We start from the raw sequence: 25,000 nt of genomic DNA on the forward strand, positions 1-25,000 counted from the left end.
CACCTAACAGATATGGTCTGTTCTTACTATGAATAAGAGCAGTTAGTAGTATAACAAAAGTAGAAAGTATGTAATGCCTAATGTTTTAGCAGTACTAACCAGTGCAAAACATGTATCAGCCAGTTATAACAATTGTGAAAAGGTATATATATATTTCACAGTAGTGAACATTGGACATAGATCATCTCGAGGCGGTTTCTTGGCGCAGAGTTTGATCAGGACTTTTTCAAAGATAAATTCCCATATTTCAGAACGAAGCACTTCATAGACGATTGTTTGTGTCTGGAACCTTCGTTTATTTCAGGGTTTTAAGAAGCCGCGGGCGTACATCGCCGCTCAGGGTCCTCTGAGGTCGAGCACCGAGGACTTCTGGAGGATGATCTGGGAACAAAACGTCTGCGTCATCGTGATGATCACCAACCTGGTGGAGAAAGGGAGAGTGAGTTAAAGGTCCTCTATTCTACTGTTCTTCATCAATATATCAGGTCTCCGATGTATCCAGAGCCTGTCTCTGATTGGCTGAAACACCAAACGGATCATTTCAGCATTACCCACAATCCCCTCTGTTTCAGCACTGTTTCCAAAGTGCTGATTCTCTGTCTGTTACTTTAGATGAATATAAGGAGCCCCTCCCCACGCCCCTCTGAGAGACATTTGGTTACAAAGAACTTAATTCAGGTGATAAGGGGGGGGGGGGTACCTTGTTGCTGATTGGCTAATGACCAACACATCGTTATGACATCATCAAGTGGCCAAAATCTGATCAGCTCATTTTCAGACAGGTTTTTATAGAAATGGATCAAAAAGAGAGAGAATCTTTGTTCCTGAAACTTTCAGAGTCTCTTTCCACAGAGGGGACACATGTTGATGTAGAAGAGACATGGAGAAGAGGGGACACATGTTGATATAGAAGAGACATGGAGAAGAGGGGACACATGTTGATGTAGAAGAGACGTGAAGAAGAGGGGACACATGTTGATGTAGAAGAGACATGGAGAAGAGGGGACACATGTTGATATAGAAGAGACATGGAGAAGAGGGGACACATGTTGATGTAGAAGAGACGTGAAGAAGAGGGGACACATGTTGATATAGAAGAGACATGAAGAAGAGGGGACACATGTTGATGTAGAAGAGACATGAAGAAGAGGGGACACATGTTGATATAGAAGAGACATGGAGAAGAGGGGACACATGTTGATGTAGAGGAGGGGACACATGTTGATGTAGAAGAGACATGGAGAAGAGGGGACACATGTTGATGTAGAAGAGACATGAAGAAGAGGGGACACATGTTGATGAAGAAGAGACAGGAAGAAGAGGGGACACATGTTGATGTAGAAGAGACATGAAGAAGAGGGGACACATGTTGATGTAGAAGAGACATGAAGAAGAGGGGACACATGTTGATGTAGAAGAGACATGAAGAAGAGGGGACACATGTTGATGTGGAAGAGACATGAAGAAGAGGGGACACATGTTGATGTAGAAGAGACATGAAGAAGAGGGGACACATGTTGATGTAGAAGAGACATGAAGAAGAGGGGACACATGTTGATGTGGAAGAGACATGAAGAAGAGGGGACACATGTTGATCTAGAAGAGACATGGAGAAGAGGGGACACGTGTTGATGTAGACGAGACATGAAGAAGAGGGGACACGTGTTGATGTAGAAGAGACATGGAGAAGAGGGGACACATGTTGATGTAGACGAGACATGGAGAAGAGGGGACACATGTTGATGTGGGAGAGACATGAAGAAGAGGGGACACGTGTTGATGTAGAAGAGACAATTTCTTTTTTTTTTATTACTGCCGATTTTTATTCCATATTTTATTCCTTTTTATTCCATTTATATGTAAATACTGCTATATTTTACTATAGTGTATATATATATTTTTAAAATATTTTTCTAGGTCTCTATCTGTGTTTAATTTTATGTATGCACCACGACATCAAGTCAAATTCCTCGTACGTTTTTATTATGACTTCTGTTTGCATGCTTCTCGGTAACATTAAGCCGTCTCTGGCTCTTTCCTGTCGCAACGCAGACACCGGTTACATTTGGGTTATTGATCGCGTGGTTGTGTCTCCTCAGAGGAAGTGTGATCAGTATTGGCCGGTGGAGGTGCAGGAGGAGTACGGAGGCTTCGTGGTGACGACGAAGAGCAGCCGGGCGCTCGCCTACTACACCCAGAGGACCTTCACCCTCAGGAACACACAGGCCAAGAAGGTCAGACAAAATAAATCCACTTAACTAAAGTCTGAGTCCATTTCAGTTCATCGTCAGGTAGCACAGGTAAAGAAGAGGAATCGAGTCGATGACGGTAAGCACCGTGCCTTATTATTGCGCTAATGGCTGCAGCCAGTATTTTATCGCTTTTATGAACGGTCTTTTTTTTTTTTCCTGTTTTGTTTTTAATTATTATGTGTTAAATGCCTATGTGAAGCACTTTGAATTGCCTGTGTGTCTTAAAACGTGCTATACAAAGAAACTATCCTTCAACCTTAAGCAGCCGTATTTACCTGAAGCTAACATTAGCCACCGTAAGCTAGGTTGAGTACGGCTGGTTAGGTTTATTATTATTATTATATAGATAAGTGAAGGATGGAATATTAAACTGAATATATACTTGTCAAATGTACAGTGAGATTTTAAGTCCAAGAGAAACTATGAAGCAGAGACTTCTCTTCAGAGAGGAGATTTGTTATAGAGAGTTATTGCAGGAATGTTTTCCACAACTGAAGACACCGAGTTTTATTTTCTTAATCATTGTATTCTAACGGTATTTGTGTCATTGTGTTATGTACCCATTCATTAGTATTTTCACATTTTACTATATTCTCAGATAGCTTTGTTGTTTCTATCATCCAAGCCCTCTGAGCCCAATGTGATTTGTGATATTGGGCTATATAAATACATTTTAATGTAATAACATTTCCACCCACCTGCAGGGCTCCCAGAAGGGCCGGATGACTGAGCGCACGGTGACTCAGTACCATTACACCCAGTGGCCCGATATGGGCGTCCCGGACTTCGCTCTGCCGCTGCTCAGCTTCGTCAGAAAGTCCTCCAGAGCCCGGACGAAGGACACGGGGCCGCTGGTGGTGCACTGCAGGTACGATGGGCGTAAATTAAACATCATTTGATATCCTCACGTCTGTAAATCCTGGATTTAAGGGTCTCCTATCATGCAAAATACACTTTTTTATGTCTTTTATTCATCAACATGTGTCCAGAGTATTTTTAAACACGAGTATCGGTACTTCTACTTGAGTCAAGGATGTGTGTACTTTTGCCATCTCTGGCGATCGGCGTAAATTAGACATTCTTCTCCTCACGTCTGTAAATCCTGGACTCAACTTGTTCCGTTCTCCGGTTCTTCTCTCTGGTTCTTCTCTCTGGTTCTGTGCAGTGCTGGAGTCGGTCGGACAGGAACGTACGTGGTTCTGGACAGCCTGCTGAAGCAGATCAAAGACGAACGCAGCGTCAACATCACCGGCTTCCTCAAACACATCCGCACACAGAGGAACTACCTGGTGCAGACAGAGGTCAGAGGTTATGGCCACACACACACACACACACACACACACACACACACACACACACACACACACACACACACACAATTACTTTAAGTTACAATTATATTTAGTAACTATGCAATTTAGATTTCCAAATAAATGTACAATGATCCTGGTTTCCACTTAAAGGCTCCACATCATGGCCATTTCTACTGATCATAATTCCACTGTTGAGGTCTACTAGATTTATATTGTGCAATTTTCCTAACGTTCTCATACAGCATCTCTGTGAGGTGCTGTATGAGGGAAGGAGATGGTAAGCGACAGAAAGAATGTAATGTTAAAACTTACCATACCGCTCTGAAACCTAGGACGTAGACGTGTCAGTGTATTTAAGCTCAGCACCACCGTGTCTCCTCTCTAAAGGAGCAGTATGTTTTCATCCACGACGCCCTGGTGGAGGCCGTCCTCTCCGGAGAGACGGAGGTGTTGGCGTCCCACCTGCACAGGTACGTGGACGAGCTGCTGACCCCGGGACCTGCAGGGAGGACACGTCTGGACAAACAGTTCAAGGTCAGCTTTACTTCAAGAGAATTTCATTAGGACCACTGTTGACGTTTCATCTTGTTCTGTATTTATTTTAAAGGGGACCTACCATGCAAAATGCACTTTTTAATGTCTTTTATTCATCACCATGTGTCCCCGGTGTGTCGGGGAACTCACGCAGCGTCAGGAAATAAACCCTCTCTCTTCTCCTCCGTACCCAAATCTCTAAAAACGGGGAACAACGGAGCTGATCCAGATTTGCGTCCGATATGACGCAACATCTGAAATGTGGACCCACGGCCCAATCAGAAACGTTGCTATCAGAAACAATGCCCGACTGTTTTGGACGTCATATGGTCGGTGTTTACATTAGCATGGCTAACACTCAGAGCTAACCTGTGCTGGAGAGCATGTGTGTGAAGAAGCAGGAAGTAGAAAGGAACTCACCTTGTGGTGTAACCTGAGAGAAAAAGAGTTTGAGCTCCAGACTGTTTCAGAAATAATCCTTGATGTGGTTTGGAACATGATGTGGTGTTTCATCACGGCAGCATTTAGCCAGAGCTCACAGTGTGCCTGCATGCTCAAAAGGGGGCGGGGCCTCGTAGCTACTGACCCAGAATCAGCGTTTCTCTAACAGGGCTGGAATAGAGGGATCTGAGGGATTTTGAGCAAAACACTTCATAGACATGTTTTTTAAGTATCGTTAGAGACCCGTAATATATGCGTAAAGTAGCATGACAGGAGATCGATCTTTAACATTTCATCACAAAGACTCGGTAATGTTGTTGTGTGTGTTTTCAGCTGGTGTGTCACTCCGCAGTGAAACAGAGCGACTTCTCTGCAGCGCTGCAGGACTCCAACCGCTGCAAGAACAGGAGCTGCTCCGTGGTTCCTGGTGAGTCCGACATGCATGTAAACAGTAGACAGGACTTAGGCTAATAAAACATGAATAACGCACGAACGTGAACACAAGTTACGGTGCCGTGTGAGATGAGAATAGTTCAATTAAAGGCAGCGTCAAAAAGGAAAGTCTTCAGCCTGGATTTTAAAGTAGTAGAGTTGCAGCGGACCTGCCCCTCACCAGATTCTCTCACTCCTCTACCCCTAGTCTTCCTGTGAAAATATAGTTATGTTGACACTTTTCTAACCTTTTTATATTCCTGTCCTCCTTCTCTTCCATCCATCTTGAATCCCGAGCCACACCTGTTCCTCTCTTCCTGTAACCCGAACCCACCTCTGACCTTTAAACCACTTTTCTTGACTTCCCTCGTGAGTCTTCGGCCTTTAAACCACTTGCACTCGAGTATGTGACTCTGAAACTCTTGTCCTTCCCAGTTGAGAGGTCACGAGTGCGCCTGTCCGCGTTGGCTGGAGAAACATCGGACTACATTAACGCTTCGTACATCACAGTAAGAATAAACCCACTCTGAAATACAGCTCACAGATTCAGAATCACACGCTGCTCCAAAAACAAGTTAAACAATAATGAAATTGTTGAACTTGAAATACGTTCAAAGATCTGCCAGTAGAACAAGATGATGCATTGTCTAAAAGTAAGACCCGATATCTCCCTGCAGAGTTACTTCTGAACTTATGTCTTATATCAGGTAGACATATTCTGACTAGATATCAGACACAAGAGCCGCGTTCACACTGCGGTACTTTTCCCACAAAGGTTCATGCGAACTTAGTTCATGATCGCGTTCACACCAAAAAGAGCCGGTACTAAAAGTAGTTCATGCAAACCTTTTTACCCCCTCGAAAGTCCCTGCTAGAGAGCAGGGACTTTCGAGCGGCTCTTTTTTGAGAAAAGAGCTATATTCCTGATTGGCTGGGCGGATTGCAAACCACGCCCCGTAAAACTCCCCAAAAGGTTTTGTGAAGCCGCCATTTTATTATCCTCGCATTAGCATTATTAGCATTAGCCCAGCGCAGAAACGCAGAGAGACTAACTTATGGCACCACAAAATAAAACATGGGGGCGGTGGAGATGAGGAGGTGTCGGCGTTCTGGCGATTTACTCGGAAGGCTTCAGTAGAAGCTGCTGGGACTCCCAGCAGCTTCTACTGAAGCCTTCCCCAACTCCGGGGACTTCCGGCCGGGGACTCCGGGGGCAGTATACGCCGTGAAGTGGTTTGCGGCCTGCCAGTAAACCCAAAGCAGAAGAAGAAGAAGTGACGTCAGCGGCTTCATTTGCCTAATCCTCCCTCAGGGACTTATTCCGGTGTGAACGCGATCTGTACTTAGTTCATGAGAACTAAAGAGTTCGCATGAACCTTTGTGGGAAAAGTACCGCAGTGTGAACGCGGCTATATACTTGGCAAGGTTTTGAGTTGTTGTAGCGCAGGACTTCTTATCCAAGTTTGAAACGGCCTTCCTGTCTCTTAAGACGGAAGCAAAAGTGTGTCCTAAGAACTTGCTGGACTGATTCTTTACCAGTAGCTATAAAATGTGTTTCTTATGGATTTGATTGGTTGCAATATTGGCACCAGTACTTTGTCAGACCTGCAGAGATGGAAAAGATACTCGGATTCAAGTAGGAGTACAACAAAAACAACATAATTGACCTAAAAGTACCACATATAAAAGTACTCGGAATGGTCAATTTCCGAATGATATAATCTAATAAGTGATAAATGCATGTTTTCATCATCTTAAGCAGCAGCTTGTAAAAGTAGAGCTTAATGTAATGACTTGTTATACTTCCAGGTGTCTTCTTCATTATCTAAGGTTGTTAGATAAATGCGGAAGAAAGTAAAAAGTACTTCTTATAGTAGAAGTATAACAACTTGTAAAGTACGAGCTCTCCAACGTGTTAATTGGGTACAGCACCTGTTTGACAGTGAACAGTAGACAGAAATGAAATGTCTTCATTAAACTCCATAAAAGTGACACAAATAAAGCGCGACTCTCGTCCTGCAGGGTTACAGGCAGAGCAGCGAGTTCATCATTACCCAGAATCCCTTGCCTGACACCATAAAGGACTTCTGGAGGATGATTTGGGATCACAACGCCCCGGTTATCGTGTCCCTGCCGGGGGCGGGCCAGGTGAGGAAGAAAGACTTTTCAGCTGTATTCAAAGTCTTTCAATCTAAACAGGAAGAGTTGAGCAGTACGTTGTGGGAAATGCACCTCTTATTGTTTCACGTATGCACTTTATTCATGCATGTATTATATTGAATTATCGTTTTAAAGCAAGATGTTCAGTCAGGGAGTGCCTAGCGTAGCTTAGCAAAGCTTAGCGTAGCTTAGCGTAGTGTAGCTTAGCGTAGCTTAGCGTAGTGTAGCGTAGCGTAGTGTAGCGTAGTGTAGCGTAGCGTAGTGTAGCTTAGCGTAGTGTATCTTAGCGTAGTGTAGCTTAGCGTAGTGTAGCTTAGCGTAGCTTAGCGTAGCGTAGCTTAGCACAGCTCGGCATAGAGACTTGGAGAAGGGGGAAAGTTAGATTGGTTTTGTTCAGATTAAACAAATATGCCTCTAACTTTTACCAAATATACAATTGTATTACTACAATACTGTAACACTACCTGGTGCAAGTGTTTGTCAACAGCTTTAAAATCTAAACTGCTCCACTTGGTAAAAATCTGCTCAAGAGAGACTTTCTGACTCAGCAGACCATAACTTAATAAGGCTGTCCAACAGCATCCTCTGGGACCCAAAGCATGCTCTGAGCAGAGAACATGAACTGCTACCATCTAATGGAGATGCACTAGAGTCAGCCTGAAGCATCCTCTGTGCTCCAGCCAGTCCTCTCAGTGAACACAGAGCTCCAGATCAGAGCACGCTGAAGGCTCTTTGAGCATCTCTCACTGATCCTGCTGTTGTGTTCAATGTTTGTTTTCATGCGTTGTGTCTTGATGTTTGTCTGTTGGTGTTACACGTGGAGCTGCTGGGGTGCAAGGAGCACTTGATCTGACCATTAAAGTTTTATCGTATTGAAATAAATAAAATAAAATAGTTGCAGATTTAGTCAAAAACATACGCTTAGGTTGAATCGTGATAGTTTAGTATTTAAGGGCGGACTGAGATTAAGGGTCGCGTCCTCCCTGAGCTTCGGATCAGCTGCAAGATAAAAAATGCGTTTAGTTTTAATAACACGTTTATAAATACTCAAAATAAATACAATATACTACACTATGACTTTTTTCACAAAATATACCATCAATGCTTTTGATATACCGTACTTTTCGGACTGTAAAGCGCACCTGCATATGAGCCGCAGCAGCTAAACTGTCCGTCTGTCTTGCTCTCGTTCTGTCTCTCGGTTCCACTTTCACTTTGGCGCTCTACCTGTCTCACTCTTTTCCGGCCTCCAGCTTTTCCTGCTGGAGCCCGCCGCTTAAAGGTGGCGGGCGCGGACCGGTCCTAGAGCCCGTAGGGTTAAAGGTGGTTAATGTTACCTGTGAAATCCATAGATCTAGGAGGTTCCCTAGTGGCCGTTAGCTGGACACAAAAATGGGGGGGGAAAGTCGCGGCTTATAGTCCGAAAAGTACGGTACTGACTTTTCTTCAGACATACTATTCTAGCTTTTTTGCTCCTTGCTTTAGTATGATTATTTTTTTTTTAATATCCTATGCAAAGACTTTCTTTCTAACCTGTAGTGTGTTTTTTGTTGGATTAAAGTTGAATCTGACTGTCTGCTGTTGTTGTTGTTGTTGTTAGACGGAGGCGGAGGTGGAGCAGAGTGCCATCTGGCCCCGTAAAGGAGCCCCGATCAGCTACCAGATGTTCACGGTCTCCCAGAGGAGTGAGAACAACATCTGTCTGACCAACGAAGACATGCTGGTGGTGCGCGAGTTCGTCCTGGAAGCAACTCAGGTCAGTTCCTGTAGGGTTTTTAGTTCTGAGCGGGATTAGGATTAGGATTAGGAAATTACAAGTTAACAGCGTTTAATTAAACAATGATACAATGAAATTGCAAAATGGCGGCTCTCTCCTTGACTTGGGATCAGCTGGGAAAGAGACTGGCTAACAGCTGGCTTCTCATTGTATCAACTGTAGTCTTCTCCTATTGGCTTAGCCTTGACGGGGCCATACCTCTGTACTTCTACTTGAGTAAAGAAGTTTAGTCAGTACTTCTACTTTTACCCGAGTATTTCAAACACGAGTATCTGTACTTCTACTTGAGTAAAGAAGTTTAGTCAGTACTTCTACTTTTACCCGAGTATTTCAAACACGAGTATCTGTACTTCTACTTGAGTAAAGAAGTTTAGTCAGTACTTCTACTTTTACCAGAGTATTTCAAACACGAGTATCTGTACTTCTACTTGAGTAAAGAAGTTTAGTCAGTACTTCTACTTTTACCAGAGTATTTTCAAACACGAGTATCTGTACTTCTACTTGAGTAAAGAAGTTTAGTCAGTACTTCTACTTTTACCAGAGTATTTTCAAACACGAGTATCTGTACTTCTACTTGAGTAAAGAAGTTTAGTCAGTACTTCTACTTTTACCAGAGTATTTTCAAACACGAGTATCTGTACTTCTACTTGAGTAAAGGATGTGTGTACTTTTGCCACCTCTGCTGGACAGGATGACTTCGCTCTGGAGGTGAAACATTACAGCGCCTCCTGCTGGCCGAACCCTGACAGTCCCATCAGCAACACGTTTGAACTCCTGAAGCTGGTGAGAGAGGAGAACGCCGCCAAGGACGGACCCACCGTGGTGCACGATGAGTGAGTACAGTATAATTTAACTGGTTTTTAATGCTCTGATATTTATAATATATAATATAAACTTGATTTGTTTTGCACCTTTCATGCACAAAGCAGCCTGATGGCTACAGGCGCAACGGGTCAGGATCAGTACTCACGGTCATATGTCGTGTTCTGACTGGAGATATCTGTGTTTCTGTCCCCTCAGTGTGGGAGGAGTCACAGCCGGGACGTTCTGCGCTCTGTCCTCTCTGGTTCAGCAGCTGGACGTCGAAGGGTCGCTCGACGTCTTCCAGGCCGCCAAGCTGACAAACCTCATGAGACCGGGGATCTTCAGCGACGTGGTGAGCATACGGTCTTTCTCACAATACACTGAAGTGTCTCTACTTTAAAGAGTCCTCCCCTGCTGATGTTCAGGTGTATATCAGTATGTAGTGTCTTTACTTTAAAGAGTTCTCTCCTGCTGATGTTCAGGTGTATATCAGTATGTAGTGTCTCTACTTTAAAGAGTCCTCTCCTGCTGATGTTCAGGTGTATATCAGTATGTAGTGTCTTTACTTTAAAGAGTTCTCTCCTGCTGATGTTCAGGTGTATATCAGTATGTAGTGTCTCTACTTTAAAGAGTCCTCTCCTGCTGATGTTCAGGTGTATATCAGTATGTAGTGTCTCTACTTTAAAGAGTCCTCTCCTGCTGATGTTCAGGTGTATATCAGTATGTAGTTTCTCTACTTTAAAGAGTCCTCTCCTGCTGATGTTCAGGTGTATATCAGTATGTAGTGTCTCTACTTTAAAGAGTCCTCTCCTGCTGATGTTCAGGTGTATATCAGTATGTAGTGTCTCTACTTTAAAGAGTCCTCTCCTGCTGATGTTCAGGTGTATATCAGTCTGTAGTGTCTCTACTTTAAAGAGTCCTCTCCTGCTGATGTTCAGGTGTATATCAGTATGTAGTGTCTCTACTTTAAAGAGTCCTCTCCTGCTGATGTTCAGGTGTATATCAGTATGTAGTGTCTCTACTTTAAAGAGTCCTTCCAACAGTAAGTATAACACGTGTGTCCTGTGGTGGTTTCTCAGGAGCAGTACCAGTTCCTGTACAGAGCCATGCTGAGTCTCATCGGGACACAAGAAGACGAGGACGCTCTGAATTCCTCCGACAACAACGGGACGATCGTGGTGGGCACCGCCGAGAGCCTCGAATCCCTCGTGTGATCGCCCCGAAGCACACGGAGAACTTTGAACGAGAAGCAGCCTTGTTATTATCCTTCCTCCTCAAACAGCAACCCCGATGCCAGACTAAGAGAGCGTCCTCTTTTCGCTGCATCTGGACTTTTGTAACGTGTGCCTTTTTGTATTTTTCATCCTGTACTTTCTAACTTTGTTACAAGCTGTAGACTAACCGTGCGCTTTATTATAACGCTCTCACACTAACACTCGTCCTAAACGTTTTGTATTTATTGGCACTGAGCCAAATGGGATAAAAAAGGGCATTGTTTTACATGAAATGAGATATTTTGTTAGCTTGTCTTTTACAGAGCTCCTGCACTGAACTCCTCCTCTGTAAATACCATGGCAACGGTAGCAGCAGTGTGCTATTGGATGAAATAAGGGCCTGGAATAATACAAAATAATAATAATCGAATGTAAATAATATTATAGTAATCAACTCGATGGACCAAATTTCTATTTATACTTTTAGATTTTTATATTTGACCATTTTTAGCGCTTTTCAAATCTTATGGTTTTAATAATAATTGCTTAGTTGGAGGACATTAATGTTTTTATATTCTGACATTTTGTAACAGACTAAATGTGATGCATGGGATACTGACATGTTTGTTTTTTTAGCTGGACATGAAACACTGCTGGATTATTAGATAGGGCATTAAATACGTGAAAGAACACCAACAAAAAAAAATGTTGTATTTTTTGTACCGTGTTCATGAATATAATTGTACTGCAGCAACACATTTTAATCAACAACGGGATTACTGTTAGTAAAGGCACAAACACGTTGGTCAAATACTGCTTTGTCTAGAAAGGGATAATCTAAATGTATTTTATTGGTTGTATAATCGAGAAAACAAAATGTGCCAAAAGTTCTGGATATTGACAGAATATAGTAGTGTAGTAGTAGTGTATAGTAGTATATAGAATATAGTAATATATAGTAATAGTAATATTTATAGTAATATAGTAATATTTCATTTTTATAAAAAAGTGACGAGTGAAAATAAAATGTGCCAAAAGTTCTGGATATTGACAGAATAATATTTCATTTTTATAAAAAAGTGACGAGTGAAAATAAAATAAATGTTGTTCGTACGTGATTGGCTAAGGGACGGGGTATCTCTAAACTGTTGACCAATCACAACAGAGCTGATACATTAAAATAAGATAATGGATAAAGTATAAAACTAACAGCAACAGGAATATTGATCGACAAAGATCTCAATAAGATTCCGTTTTTGTACATTTTAAAACGGAATATATATTTCAAACTAAAATGTGTTTCATACAATATCTGCACAATGCACCGTGGCTCACTATCGGCTGGGAAAGCGGGTTACATTTACATGTTCTGGAGTGTTCTTCAGAGTCAATTACCGCGGCAGAATGAGCATCGCAGACGACCAACAGGAAGAGGTCAGAGCCTCTAGGTCACGCCGCGAGACAAAAGGTGGAGCAGACACGCGACACGAGAGGTGTTAACAAACAATGTCTGAAAATGAAGACGTGGTGTCTGATGAGAACCTGTGGATTATGTATTTTCCCTTTATGGAGTCATGCTTTAATCCCTGCGCTGAACTGGTTCTTCCAATTGATTTCCCCCTGTGTTAATCCGGGCTAAAACTCCGCAAGAAAACGCGCCTTTTCAGGACGGAAGAAATTAGGTCAAGTGTCCAGACATGGAGTTGACCGTCCGCCCTTATCCACACCTTCATTTGCATTTTTGACTTTTCATAATTACATGCCCAATTATCCCCTGCTTGGTGGCCTAGTTTGCATGGCTGCCTTCAAGTCGAGTGGAAGCAAATCGGCTGATTGTCTTTTTTTTTACAGAGGAGCTGAAGCCTGTCGAAGATCATAACATACAACATATGGGATAGTAACTTCTGTCAGGGAAATAAATCTCTAACTATTATTTAAATCTGAAAGCCTGGGTTAAATTAGTTTTATTTAAGGAAAAGCAGAGGTTTTACTGAAAGTGGCCCGATTTGCTCATTTTCAGGTTCAGATAAACTCCCTCTGGAAAAAACCTATAACACACTACAGTAAAGGGAAACCCCAAAAAAGGCACAATAGGGTCTCTTTAAAGATGTTTATGAAGATAGTAAAAAAAGAAATTAAGTAGGCTACAGGCCTATTGAGTTTAGTTCACCCAATTAAAATCCTTAAAAAAAGATAGCTTTATTTTGCAAGTGGTAGCCTACATTCAATTGTAATAGTGCACATTTCAAAATGATATACATACGGATACCGGTTTGTTAAAAACATGATTTAATGCTTTGACTTAGTGCACTCAAGACGGCAAACGAAACGAAGCCTGTTTTCGGAATGGAGATCTGATCCATCCGGCTAAGCTAACATGTAGCTGCTCCGTCTCCACTCACAAAAACGTCATATTGCCTCTGCTTTATTTATTTCTGAGAGATACAGACAGAGATAAAGCAGCTACTGTATTCGCCATGCCTTAGGTAGTTTGTGGTGTGTACTCGAATGACTTTTCTGCAGTTTCTGAACAGATAGGAGCTTTGAGCTCTGTGTGCTCACTGCTAACGGCTAATGTTTTGGTTGGTTTCTGAGGTGACGGCAGGCTGAAATCCTCATCGCTGATTGGCTAACACGAGAAAGCTTCGCGGGAATTTGAGTTATTAAAAGTTAAAATGTTCAATTTGTTTCTAAAAACTCAAAGATTATATTCATATTTGAGTAGGTAAATTATGGAGCCAACACAGAAAACCATATTTAATACATTGCATAATTAACGAATTATTAAATGGTAAATGGACTGTACTTATAGCGCTTTATCCAGTCTTTAAGACCCCTCAAAGCACTTTACATACTACACCTCATTCACCCATTAAGAGCAGTGTACCTTACTCTCGAACTAACATTCACACACACCGTTGGCCACGCCATCGGGAGCAACTCAGGGTTAAGTATCTTGCCCAAGGATACATCGACATGTTGACTGCACGGGCTGGGATCAAACCATCTGGTGGAAAGACGACCGCACTCCCTCGCAGCCAGTCTTAAAGAGATGCATTAATATCCTCGAGTGCGACTGAAACATAATGGATACATTCAGAGACAACTTGAATGAAAGCACATCACAGAAAGATTTTTATTCATGTAAGCATGTTTACATTTTCATAAAGCAAAAGTCTTCTATCAAAACAAGCTTTTTATCATGAGTGTCAACTGAAATAATAAAAGTGTGTTTGACCGCGAGGTGAATTAAAGCAATACTCCGAACACTAACCGGAAATTGTAAAACCGTTAAACTGAAATACTTATTTTTAAAATCTGCATTTTAGAAACCCTCTGGAGTCCCACATATCATCTGCAGGTCAGATATAGGATATATTATTTAAAAAAATACATCTCTTTGTTTTTGTAAAGCATCTTACAAACCAAGGTGACAACACAAATACATATTGCTCAGTTTGTAGACAATAAATACTCCATATCCACTCCGGGGAGCTTCACACAAGCTCCACAAAAAAATCACCATCTTTATAAGATAATATACATTTATCTCAAGATATCTGTGAAGTGAGTTTGATTTCTAGAGGTTTTTATCATTTTAAAATGTCTTTCTACAAATGTAACAGTTCTCCATTTTAAGACACTTCCTTGTGAAGCAGTCCGAATTGCTTGGGTTTCATTGCCAATAAAGCGTTTACGTAAGAGGATTAGGGCAACATGTGAGTTTTCTTTTGACATCTGAATGTTTAAAAAAGGGAATATCTTTGAGCTTTGCGAAAAAAGTCACAATTCCGAGACAAAAAAACGTAAATTATGCGATTTTCTGGGAAAAAACGAAATTTCTCGCAATGACGACTTTTGCTCAGAACATAATGTGGCCGTAATCCTCTCCCGTAAAGCTTAACTCGTATTATCTATATATATTTCAAACATGAGCAGAACAAAATAAACACTATTGACTCGTGATCCCGTACAAATCAAGCTGGAAATAATCACGAGCAGCTGCCCTCAGCTTCTTTGGTATTTAGTATCGTGGACGACTACATCGGAGGATCTGTTATTTTATTGTTGGACGGTTTCATTTCCATCATTTGTGTCCAGAGTGCGACTCTTGTTTTTGAAATGCACCACAGTTAGAAGGCGAGTGCAGTGTTGAGCTATGTTTTAATGAAAGCAGACGCTGTTTGAAACCATGAGGGGAAATAAGGACGGTTTAAGACATGGAACAGTTCATCGTCTAAAAGGATATCCACCACTTAAAGAGGTTTCACCGATGAAAGTGTGTGTTATCTATTGCTTTCTAACGCCTTAAATCGTGTTTGATTAGTCAACCTTTCACAGATCTTCACAGAAGAGCTTTTATTGTTTGATACGGCCGACCCCCGCTTCCCTTTAATGAGCTTTTTGACTTCAAATCCAACTGTCCCTAAAATTCAACACAATAAATAAGAACTTTAGGGAGCGTAAACCCTTTTCCCCTTTTAACCGTTCACATATTCCCACAAAAACTCTGCGATTATTCGTATTTATTTTGTCAGCGCCTGGCAGGTGAGTTATAAATCCAACAGGAGGGTCTGTCAGCAGATCCAGTTTGGATGAAGTTGGTGAAAAGGCAGCTGGTAGCGTGTGCTCTGGATCTACTCCTGCAGGTCGCTCTTAGACATGAAGTGAAGTCCTTCCTCCTTCAGTCGGGCCAGCGCCGGCTCGTAGATTTCCTTCGACATCGGAACCACGAGACCCTTTGTAGTGATTTCACCTGAGAGAGAAAACACACGATCTTAAAGAGGTCTTTTCTACATGAATATGTGTCCCCGGTAGGGATGGGAATTTGAAAGCAAATGTATATTCGAATATTCGACCCCCAAAAAACGGTTAACCGAAATGTACATATCCTATACAAAAAATAATTCAAACATTTGTTTTCAAGAACTTTTGGAAATAAATACATACCAGGGTTTCCGCTAGGATTTTTTCTCGCCGGTCAAATGTCCGGGCAGAATTTATTTTACCGGACTAATTTGAAACTTACCGGTCATATTTCAATAATAATAATAGTTGTGTAGCAGAGTTTCCGTTAGCAGGTAATTACCGGACTCTGAGCAGATATGCTTCAGTTTAAAACTCAGTTCACGGGGCTCATTTTTATATTGCTTCAGTTTATAATCGTAACAGATCGAAACATTCAGATTCATTTTTCAATAAATGATTCCACAAACAACAAACAACATAATTATTACATTCAAACAAACTACTTGTAGTAGATAACGTACATTATTCAGAAGTTTACATCAACTTTGAATAATAACACGGGAGAAACGGATCCTCTCTCTCCTGACAGCACGTCAGTTTCTCAGCAGCTGATCTGATCTCTCTCTCGCTCCGGTTACACTTCACTCGCGTTTATGTCCATATCGATCAGATCCAGCTCTCCTGATCGGCCTCTATAGAGAGCACCGATCAAACTATTACGAGTGAATATCGGCCGATAATGACCGGCGGCCGATCGATCGGAGCCTCCCTAATTATTACCAGACATTTTGACCGTCAGGTTTTGAATTTACCGGTTTTTTATAAATGTTACCAGCTAAAGACCGGTAATTACCGGCTAACGGAAACCCTGATACATACATGTTCAAATAAGTGTAGAAACCAAGTCAAATTTGTCAAATGTATTGAACTGGTGATCACAGTTTGACAGCTATAGGCCTACAGCTTTCATGCGGAGGCGAATCACAATCAGGCCAGCTGTAGAGAAGACCCTCAGCAGGAACGGAGGTTGCGGGTATAGCAAGGTATAGTATGTATATATAAGTTTAATTTGGCATAGTTTGACCTCCACACCGCACTCACTAACCTGGTCGAAATATCTCCACACATTACTCCTTTTTGACGCCATGTCTGTTGTGTAGGACTCTTCTTCGAGTGTAAATAATTACCGGACTATGACTGGTCAAATATGTTGAATACCGGCAAAACTAAATCTCTCCTGTCAAAATGTCTTTACTTTGCCGCCACACACGGTTGCCAAGCAGCGCTTATTGTCGTTTAGGCTGGCCACTCATGTGTCGCGAGTGTTGACAGGGGGCCTAAGATGAGGTTTGAGTCTGCGTGATCTGCGTGTAGGGAGGGGCAGCAGCCGTATCATTGGCTAGAACTATAGATCTGATGGATTTGGACATAAACGCGAGTGAAGTATAACCGGACGCGAGAGAGAGAGATCAGCAGCTGCAGCTCTGCCCGCCGTGAGGGACCGGTGAGCGGAGCAAAACACACCTTTAGACCCGACACATTTAGCTATGGCACAGTCGTATACATTGAATTATTCAATTTGATAATATGTAATCAACTTAGGCATCACTCCCAAAAAAAAAAAAAAATTATAAAAAAAACCTGAATAATTATTCGAATACCTGAATAATTTCGAATATTCGATGAATCGTTCCCATTCCTAGTCCCCGGTGTGTCAGAAAATACAACCCTATCTTTTCCTCCGTACCCACATCTCTAAAAACGGTGGAACAACGGAGCTGATCCAGATTTGCTGCGGTCATGTCGTAATATCGGAAATGCAAGACGTGTTTTGGAACTACTATGGTCTTTGTTTACTTTAGCAAGCAGCGCTAACACTCAGAGCTAACCTGTACTGGAGAGAGTGTGTGTAACGAAGCAGGAAATAAAAAGATACTCATCTTGTGGTAAACCTGCGAGAGAGAAAGCGCTTGAGCTTGAGAGAATCCATGTTCAGAGGCATATTTTGTATAGATACGGCCCTATAATATATTGTTCAAATATAGTATAATATGGGACCTTTAAGGACACTCACATCTAGAGTACTTCCCCCGTTTAGTTCCGATAGTGCCTGGAATTTTGCGTTCACACCAAAAAGAGTATTTAGTAACTTTTACCCCCATTTTCAGTGCCTGCTAGAGAGGTGGTACTTTCCTGGGGAGAAAAAAGTACCAATTTTGATTGGCTGGGCGGATTACAAACCACGCCCCCTAAAACTCTAAAGTTTTCTGAAGCCGCCATTTTATTATCCTCGCATTAGCATTATTAGCATTAGCATTAGCCCAGCGCAGAAACGCAGAGAGACTAACTTATGGCACCACAAAATAAAACATGGGGGCGGTGGAGATGAGGAGGTGTCGGCGTTCTGGCGATTTACTCGGAAGGCTTCAGTAGAAGCCTTCCCCAACTCCGGGGACTTCCGGCCGGGGACTCCGGGCGGCAGTATACGCCGTGAAGTGGGTTGCGGCCTGCCAGTAAACCCAAAGCAGAAGAAGAAGAAGTGACGTCAGCTGCTTCATTTGCCTAATCCTCCCCCAGGGACTTATTCCGGTGTGAACGCGAAGTACTTGGTGTGAAAGCGGCTAATGTCTTCAGCATCGTACCTGTGGTTCGGGGCACCAACCAAACCAAAACATATCACTCAATTTGTTTCAGAAAACCTTCCCGACTCTCACCATCGAGGACCATGCGAGCTGCAATGGCTGCTGGGTATCCCACGGTCTTGGCCATGGCGGAGAACCCGTTGGGGGTCCCGTACACCACCAGGCTGATGTGCTTGGTCTCCAGCTCTCCGGTCGGGTGGCGGAGCCCCACGTCGTTCCTCATGATGATCATATCCCGCTCGCCCTCAGCTAAGAGAGAGAGAGAAGAGTTTTAAAGGTCCGCTATTATTATTACACAAACAGGTCTTTGGAGCAAACGGATAGTTGCAGCATCCCATAATCCCCTCCGTGTCAGCCCGTCAGTCATATTCTAATTTTCCAAAGGGGGTTCGTTTAGCTTGAAATAACTAAAGGATAAGTTTAAAAAGAAAGTAGAAAGAAAAGTATTTCTGCTAAAAGTATGCAGTGACTGAGTCAGAGCTACACTTTCAGATGTGTGTGTCTCTGACTTTAATTCATGTTCCTTTGTTATCCATGTTTTATTATCTATGCTTCTAAATGCCATTTCTTAATGTCTCTCGTTTTTGTAAAGCCTTGTGTTGAAAGGTGCTGCATTGTGGGTAATACATGAGTCTCACCAAAGGACAGTTTTCCTTCCAGATGTTTCGCGAGCGCGCCCAGCACGCTGTCGGCGTGAAGCACCGACTCCTCGCTCAGCATCCCGAACCTGAACAAAAACAAGACTCTCCCTCAAAGGAATGACCTTCACGGCGCCGTGTGAAAAGCTTTCAAAGAGCGCCACGTGAACGCCGCGGCAGCCCACGCATCCTGGCTGAATCTAAGAGATGAGCAGTTGCCTTTTGTCCCGGCTCTGCTGGTGAATTGAATCAAATGAACAACGAGTCATTCAAAGCGAGCTGCGAGGCGCGTTGGCTTTTTACCCTTTTTAAAAAACTGCATAGATGGAATATTTCCAACGGTTCACTTTTACCGTCGGAAGGAATTTACGTTTCAATGCCAGCGCGGAACAATGGCGGCGCGGAGCCTTGGTCTGAAGAGAGCATTGGAAGCCGTTGATTTGGATTGCAGCGCGACACCACTTCACGCCTCCTCGTGAAGGAGGCGAAGTGGAGCGCGTGCCGAAGAGGAGCCTCCTCAGCCGTGTTCTGAACATGAGCAGGTAGTTACTGTTCACGGAGATAAAGCACAGATACTAACGGAGATATCAAAAGATAAAGTTTACATGTAAGGGTTAGCAAGAGGCACAAGGTTAGTGTTAACTGTAATATAAACATTATATTATAACTAACTATTTGAAGTTCACTTGTTTAACGGTATTCTAAAGTCATGCTCGTATGGATGTAGCTTCAATGTACAAGTTTTCAATCCATTAGAAATCCCCAGTCAAATGTACGACCATCTTTCCGAGGGATACGCTACAGTTTATATCAGAACATATCGATACTTGGCGTCTGTGTATTGATACAACATCGCCACGCAGAGTATCACGATACTACGCCGGATCGATTATTTCCCCCACCCCTAGTAAGGACGTCGTCCAAATATCTGAAATGCCTCTGTACGGTAAAGCTGGGTTGCGCGGGGCTACAGGACACAGAGTCTCTCACCATCGCAGGGACTCCATGGCGAAGTCGTCTTTCCCGATGCGTTCGTACACGGCTTCCTCGAAGGCTTCGTCCGAGACGGAAGAGGACAAACCCATCTGCTTACAGAGCAGCTCTTTCTGCAGAGAGGACAGATCACAGTTATCTTCTTATTAGAGCTCTTCAAAAACAACTACCGTACTTCTCGGACTACAAAGCGCACCGGCATATGAGCCGCAGCAGCTAAAGCGTCCGTCTGTCTTGCTCTCGTTCCGTCTCTCGGTTCCACTTTCACTTTGGCGCGCTACCTGTCTCACTCTTTTCCGGCCTCCAGCTTTTCCTGCTGGAGCCCGCCGCTTAAAGGTGGCGGGCGCGGACCGGTCCTAGAGCCCGTAGTGTTAAAGGTGGTTAATTTTACCTGTAAGATCCATAGATCTAGGAGGTCCCCTAGTGGCCGTTAGCTGTACACAGAAAAAAATGGGGAAAAAGTCGCGGCTTATAGTCCGAAAAGTACGGTAAGTTTGAAGTTTCTTCTCATGTTCAAAACATCTCATTCCCAAGCCTCTTATTCGGCATCAAGTCTGTCTCCTTTAGCCACGTTTCCAAAGCCCTAAGTGCTGGATCCCTCTGCCCCTCCACGTGAGGGCGGCCCGGACCCTGGGGGTTTAAATCCTCACTTCTTCTCCGGGCCTTCTCGTCAGAGCGGAGCACGACTCCCGACTATTTTTTATATTTCTGTTGTAAATAATTGTCTTTTGTTGTGATTGTAGTAAAGTGTGTTTATTGCATGTGCAGCACTTTGGCTCCACCAAACATCGTTCTTAATGTCCTCTGTAAATAAAACCTTGCTTCAGCTCCTAGACCGTCTTCTAAATATCCATGTTCCGTCTCCTCGCTCTTCTTCGGCTCCTAGTCTGCATCCTAAACCTAATCTGTCTTTATAACCACACGTTGGTTCCTCGTCCGTCTGTATTCAAGCTGGGGCTGCACGATATATCGTGTTGTGACGATAATCGCGATTCGCGGACGTGCGATTATTTATTTTTTATTTTTAGGACGTGCGATGTTAAAGGAGGGGTCGGTACGTTTGAGGAACCGGCTCGAAATACACTTTTTATATTCCATGGAATGCTCTCAACATCCGACAGCAATGAATATCTGAAGTGCTTTGACAACAAATCAGTGGAAGAGCTAGGAGACAGAGAAGGAGCTAAAAAGAGCTAGGAGACAGAGAAGGAGCTAAAAAGAGCTAGGAGACAGAAAAGGAGCTAAAAAGAGCTAGGAGACAGAGAAGGAGCTAAAAAGAGCTAGGAGACAGACAAGGAGCTAAAAAGAGCTAGGAGACAGACAAGGAGCTAAAAAGAGCTAGGAGACAGACAAGGAGCTAAAAAGAGCTAGGAGACAGACAAGGAGCTAAAAAGAGCTAGGAGACAGAGAAGGAGCTAAAAAGAGCTAGGAGACAGAGAAGGAGCTAAAAAGAGCTAGGAGACAGAGAAGGAGCTAAAAAGAGCTAGGAGACAGAGAAGGAGCTAAAAAGAGCTAGGAGACAGAGAAGGAGCTAAAAAGAGCTAGGAGACAGAGAAGGAGCTAAAAAGAGCTAGGAGACAGAGAAGGAGCTAAAAAGAGCTAGGAGACAGAGAAGGAGCTAAAAAGAGCTAGGAGACAGAAAAGGAGCTAAAAAGAGCTAGGAGACAGAGAAGGAGCTGAAAAGAGCTAGGAGACAGAGAAGGAGCTGAAAAGAGCTAGGAGACAGAGAAGGAGCTAAAAAGAGCTAGGAGACAGAGAAGGAGCTAAAAAGAGCTAGGAGACAGAGAAGGAGCTAAAAAGAGCTAGGAGACAGAGAAGGAGCTAAAAAGAGCTAGGAGACAGAGAAGGAGCTGAAAAGAGCTAGGAGACAGAGAAGGAGCTAAAAAGAGCTAGGAGACAGACAAGGAGCTAAAAAGAGCTAGGAGACAGAGAAGGAGCTAAAAAGAGCTAGGAGACAGAGAAGGAGCTGAAAAGAGCTAGGAGACAGAGAAGGAGCTAAAAAGAGCTAGGAGACAGAGAAGGAGCTAAAAAGAGCTAGGAGACAGAGAAGGAGCTAAAAAGAGCTAGGAGACAGAGAAGGAGCTAAAAGAGCTAGGAGACAGAGAAGGAGCTAAAAAGAGCTAGGAGACAGAGAAGGAGCTAAAAAGAGCTAGGAGACAGAAAAGGAGCTAAAAAGAGCTAGGAGACAGAGAAGGAGCTGAAAAGAGCTAGGAGACAGAGAAGGAGCTGAAAAGAGCTAGGAGACAGAGAAGGAGCTAAAAAGAGCTAGGAGACAGAGAAGGAGCTAAAAAGAGCTAGGAGACAGAGAAGGAGCTAAAAAGAGCTAGGAGACAGAGAAGGAGCTAAAAAGAGCTAGGAGACAGAGAAGGAGCTGAAAAGAGCTAGGAGACAGAGAAGGAGCTAAAAAGAGCTAGGAGACAGACAAGGAGCTAAAAAGAGCTAGGAGACAGAGAAGGAGCTAAAAAGAGCTAGGAGACAGAGAAGGAGCTGAAAAGAGCTAGGAGACAGAGAAGGAGCTAAAAGAGCTAGGAGACAGAGAAGGAGCTAAAAAGAGCTAGGAGACAGACAAGGAGCTAAAAAGAGCTAGGAGACAGACAAGGAGCTAAAAAGAGCTAGGAGACAGACAAGGAGCTAAAAAGAGCTAGGAGACAGAAAAGGAGCTAAAAAGAGCTAGGAGACAGACAAGGAGCCAATGAGCAGTTTGAAAGACACGAGGATTTAAAAGACTTGAAAGCAGAACATCTGGTCTGTGTTCTCGAGGGGGGAGTTTTGCTTATTGTCGTCGTGTCTTTGATGCTTCCCGGTGAGAGAGGCTGTCACACTCCGAAGGAGTCGTCATGCTTGCAAGCATTAACAGAGAATATCCTCACAGACGTCATCTCGATGTGTGTTTCTTTCTGAACTGGAGCTCAGGGACACCGACAATAAAGGCCTTGATCTTTAACTCAGCGTTCTCTCCAGAAGCAGCGTGCTTTGGAGGACCCTCGGGCTCTTACCCAGGAGACGGGGGGCGAGGTGGGCAGCAGCTCGGGACACGGCTCACTGTTGATCAGACCCAACTTCACAAAGCCACTCATGGCCTTCGTGAAGCCCTGAGGGAGAGACACACACTCAGTTACACACACACTCAGAGACACACACACACAGAGACACACACACTCAGTTACACACACACTCAGAGACACACACACTCAGAGACACACACACTCAGTTACACACACACTCAGAGACACACACACTCAGAGAACACACACTCAGAGACACACACTCAGAGAACACACACTCAGAGAACACACACTCAGTTACACACACACACTCAGAGACACACACTCAGTTACACACACACACACACATTTACACACACACGCATTTACACACACACACATTTACACAAGAAGCAAAAGATACCGGGTATACGGGGTTAAGCATCAAAGCAGCTGGTATGAAAGAAAACTGTGTGTGTGTGTGTGTGTGTGTGTGTGTGTGTGTGTGTGTGTGTGCGTACCTTGAAGCGCAGTGTCCCTCTGATCAGTGTGTGTGTGTGTGTGTGTGTGTGTGTGTGTGTGTGTGTGTGTGTGTGTGTGTGTGTGTGTGTGTGTGTGTGTGTGGTAGGGGTGTAACGGTACACGTACCGAAATTATTCGGTACGTGCCCTTCGGTTCGGTACACTTCGGTACACGTGTGTACCGAAGTGTACCGAACGAATATAACGTTAAACGTAAAAAATTGAGAACGTGAACAACTTCTTGGAAGTAATCTCAGGTGCTGCGTCGCAGCATTCAGAGTCATTTGCTCCCATTGTGATCAACGCGTCATAGAGCGAGCAAGTCATTTCATTGGACGAGCTGGTCAGAGGGATGCGTTCAAATGTAGTCAGTGATTTGAGGAACTGTCGAAATGGCGAACGCAGATAAAGTTGAGCTCGAACATCCTCCAGCATCATTGAAGTCTCCGGTTTGGGAACATTTTGGTTTCGCAGTTACGAACAAGGATGACGGGCAAAGACAGGTGGACCGAACCAAAGCTGTTTGTCGGCATTGTTCAACTAGCATTGGTTACGCGGCAATACATCAAACGTGCACACTCATTTGAAAAGGCATCACCCGAACGTGAATATCACCGGCACCAAAAGACTGAAGTGCAAACCCAACTCCCGCTAGCATGTAGCCTCCACCACTCGCAGAGAGTTCAGACCGAGCCAAAGCTATTACAAACGGCAAATATCCTTATGTTGCCATGGTAGCAAAGCGCTACCTGGCTGTATCTGCTACCTCTGTCCCGAGAGAGGGTGTTCTCCACAGCAGGAGACGTTGCTAGTGCCAGCAGATCTGCCCTTTCAGCAGCCATGTGGACAAGTTCATCTTTCTTTAAACAACATGAAAATACAATGACAAGCAAGTCCTAATGTCAAGCTGGCTGCTCAGGTAGTACAGTTCAAATACAGATGATTTCAGTTCATCGAAAAGCTGCACCTTAATGTTTATTTTATTATATTTTATATTTATTTGAGTGAATATTCACAGTTTAATAATAATTAAAAAAAAATATGTTTTGTGATGATTTTTTCTGCCGTACCGAAAACGTACCGAACCGTGACCTAAAACCGAGGTACGTACCGAACCGAAATGTTTGTGAACCGTTACACCCCTAGTGTGTGTGTGTGGGTGTGTGTGTACCTTGAAGCGCAGCGTCCCTCTGATCAGTGTGTGTGTGTGTGTGTGTACCTTGAAGCGCAGCGTCCCTCTGATCAGTGTGTGTGCGCTCTGGATGCCGTACGACTCGGAGTACACGGTGCTGTCTCGGTTGGGGAATCCCTCCAGGTTGAACCCCGGGAAGAAATCCTTGGCGGTGCTGGACTCCATCAGAGAGCCGCCGGCCGGGATCTGCACCACCTGGACACGGACACACACACACACACACACACACACACACACACACACACACACACACACACACACACACACACACACACACACACACACACACACACACACACACACACACACACACACACACACACACACACACACACACACACACACACACACACA

The 25,000-nt window shown here is 43.5% G+C and overlaps 2 protein-coding genes across 4 annotated transcripts in view; one reads left to right on the top strand and one right to left on the bottom strand.

Moving 5' to 3' along the window:
- LOC117448338 (receptor-type tyrosine-protein phosphatase zeta-like) overlaps positions 1 to 11,693 on the top strand; it is a 37,214-nt gene extending 25,521 nt beyond the window's left edge. For 2 of the 3 annotated variants that reach the window (XM_071203343.1, XM_071203342.1), the window contains exons 9-20: positions 305 to 439; positions 2,100 to 2,234; positions 2,957 to 3,120; positions 3,418 to 3,553; positions 3,953 to 4,099; positions 4,874 to 4,967; positions 5,408 to 5,481; positions 6,995 to 7,120; positions 8,733 to 8,888; positions 9,600 to 9,742; positions 9,930 to 10,065; positions 10,793 to 11,693. In XM_071203343.1, the coding sequence (XP_071059444.1) occupies positions 305 to 439; positions 2,100 to 2,234; positions 2,957 to 3,120; positions 3,418 to 3,553; positions 3,953 to 4,099; positions 4,874 to 4,967; positions 5,408 to 5,481; positions 6,995 to 7,120; positions 8,733 to 8,888; positions 9,600 to 9,742; positions 9,930 to 10,065; positions 10,793 to 10,927 (1,581 nt within the window). In that variant the 3' untranslated portion in view covers positions 10,928 to 11,693. The remainder of the gene's footprint in view (positions 1 to 304; positions 440 to 2,099; positions 2,235 to 2,956; positions 3,121 to 3,417; positions 3,554 to 3,952; positions 4,100 to 4,873; positions 4,968 to 5,407; positions 5,482 to 6,994; positions 7,121 to 8,732; positions 8,889 to 9,599; positions 9,743 to 9,929; positions 10,066 to 10,792) is intronic. The other variant, XM_071203344.1, reaches the window with a different exon arrangement.
- Positions 11,694 to 14,039: 2,346 nt separating this feature from the next.
- aass (aminoadipate-semialdehyde synthase) overlaps positions 14,040 to 25,000 on the bottom strand; it is a 57,774-nt gene continuing 46,813 nt past the window's right edge. Inside the window, exons 19-24 of the mRNA XM_034085592.2 lie at positions 24,674 to 24,841; positions 22,946 to 23,041; positions 19,947 to 20,062; positions 18,957 to 19,045; positions 18,391 to 18,567; positions 14,040 to 15,683 (exon numbers count right to left, since the gene is read on the bottom strand). Of these exons, the coding sequence (XP_033941483.1) occupies positions 15,565 to 15,683; positions 18,391 to 18,567; positions 18,957 to 19,045; positions 19,947 to 20,062; positions 22,946 to 23,041; positions 24,674 to 24,841 (765 nt within the window). The 3' untranslated portion in view covers positions 14,040 to 15,564. The remainder of the gene's footprint in view (positions 15,684 to 18,390; positions 18,568 to 18,956; positions 19,046 to 19,946; positions 20,063 to 22,945; positions 23,042 to 24,673; positions 24,842 to 25,000) is intronic.

The sequence above is a fragment of the Pseudochaenichthys georgianus genome, chromosome 6, assembly GCF_902827115.2.
Source record: "Pseudochaenichthys georgianus chromosome 6, fPseGeo1.2, whole genome shotgun sequence".
Classification (NCBI taxonomy): domain Eukaryota; kingdom Metazoa; phylum Chordata; class Actinopteri; order Perciformes; family Channichthyidae; genus Pseudochaenichthys; species Pseudochaenichthys georgianus.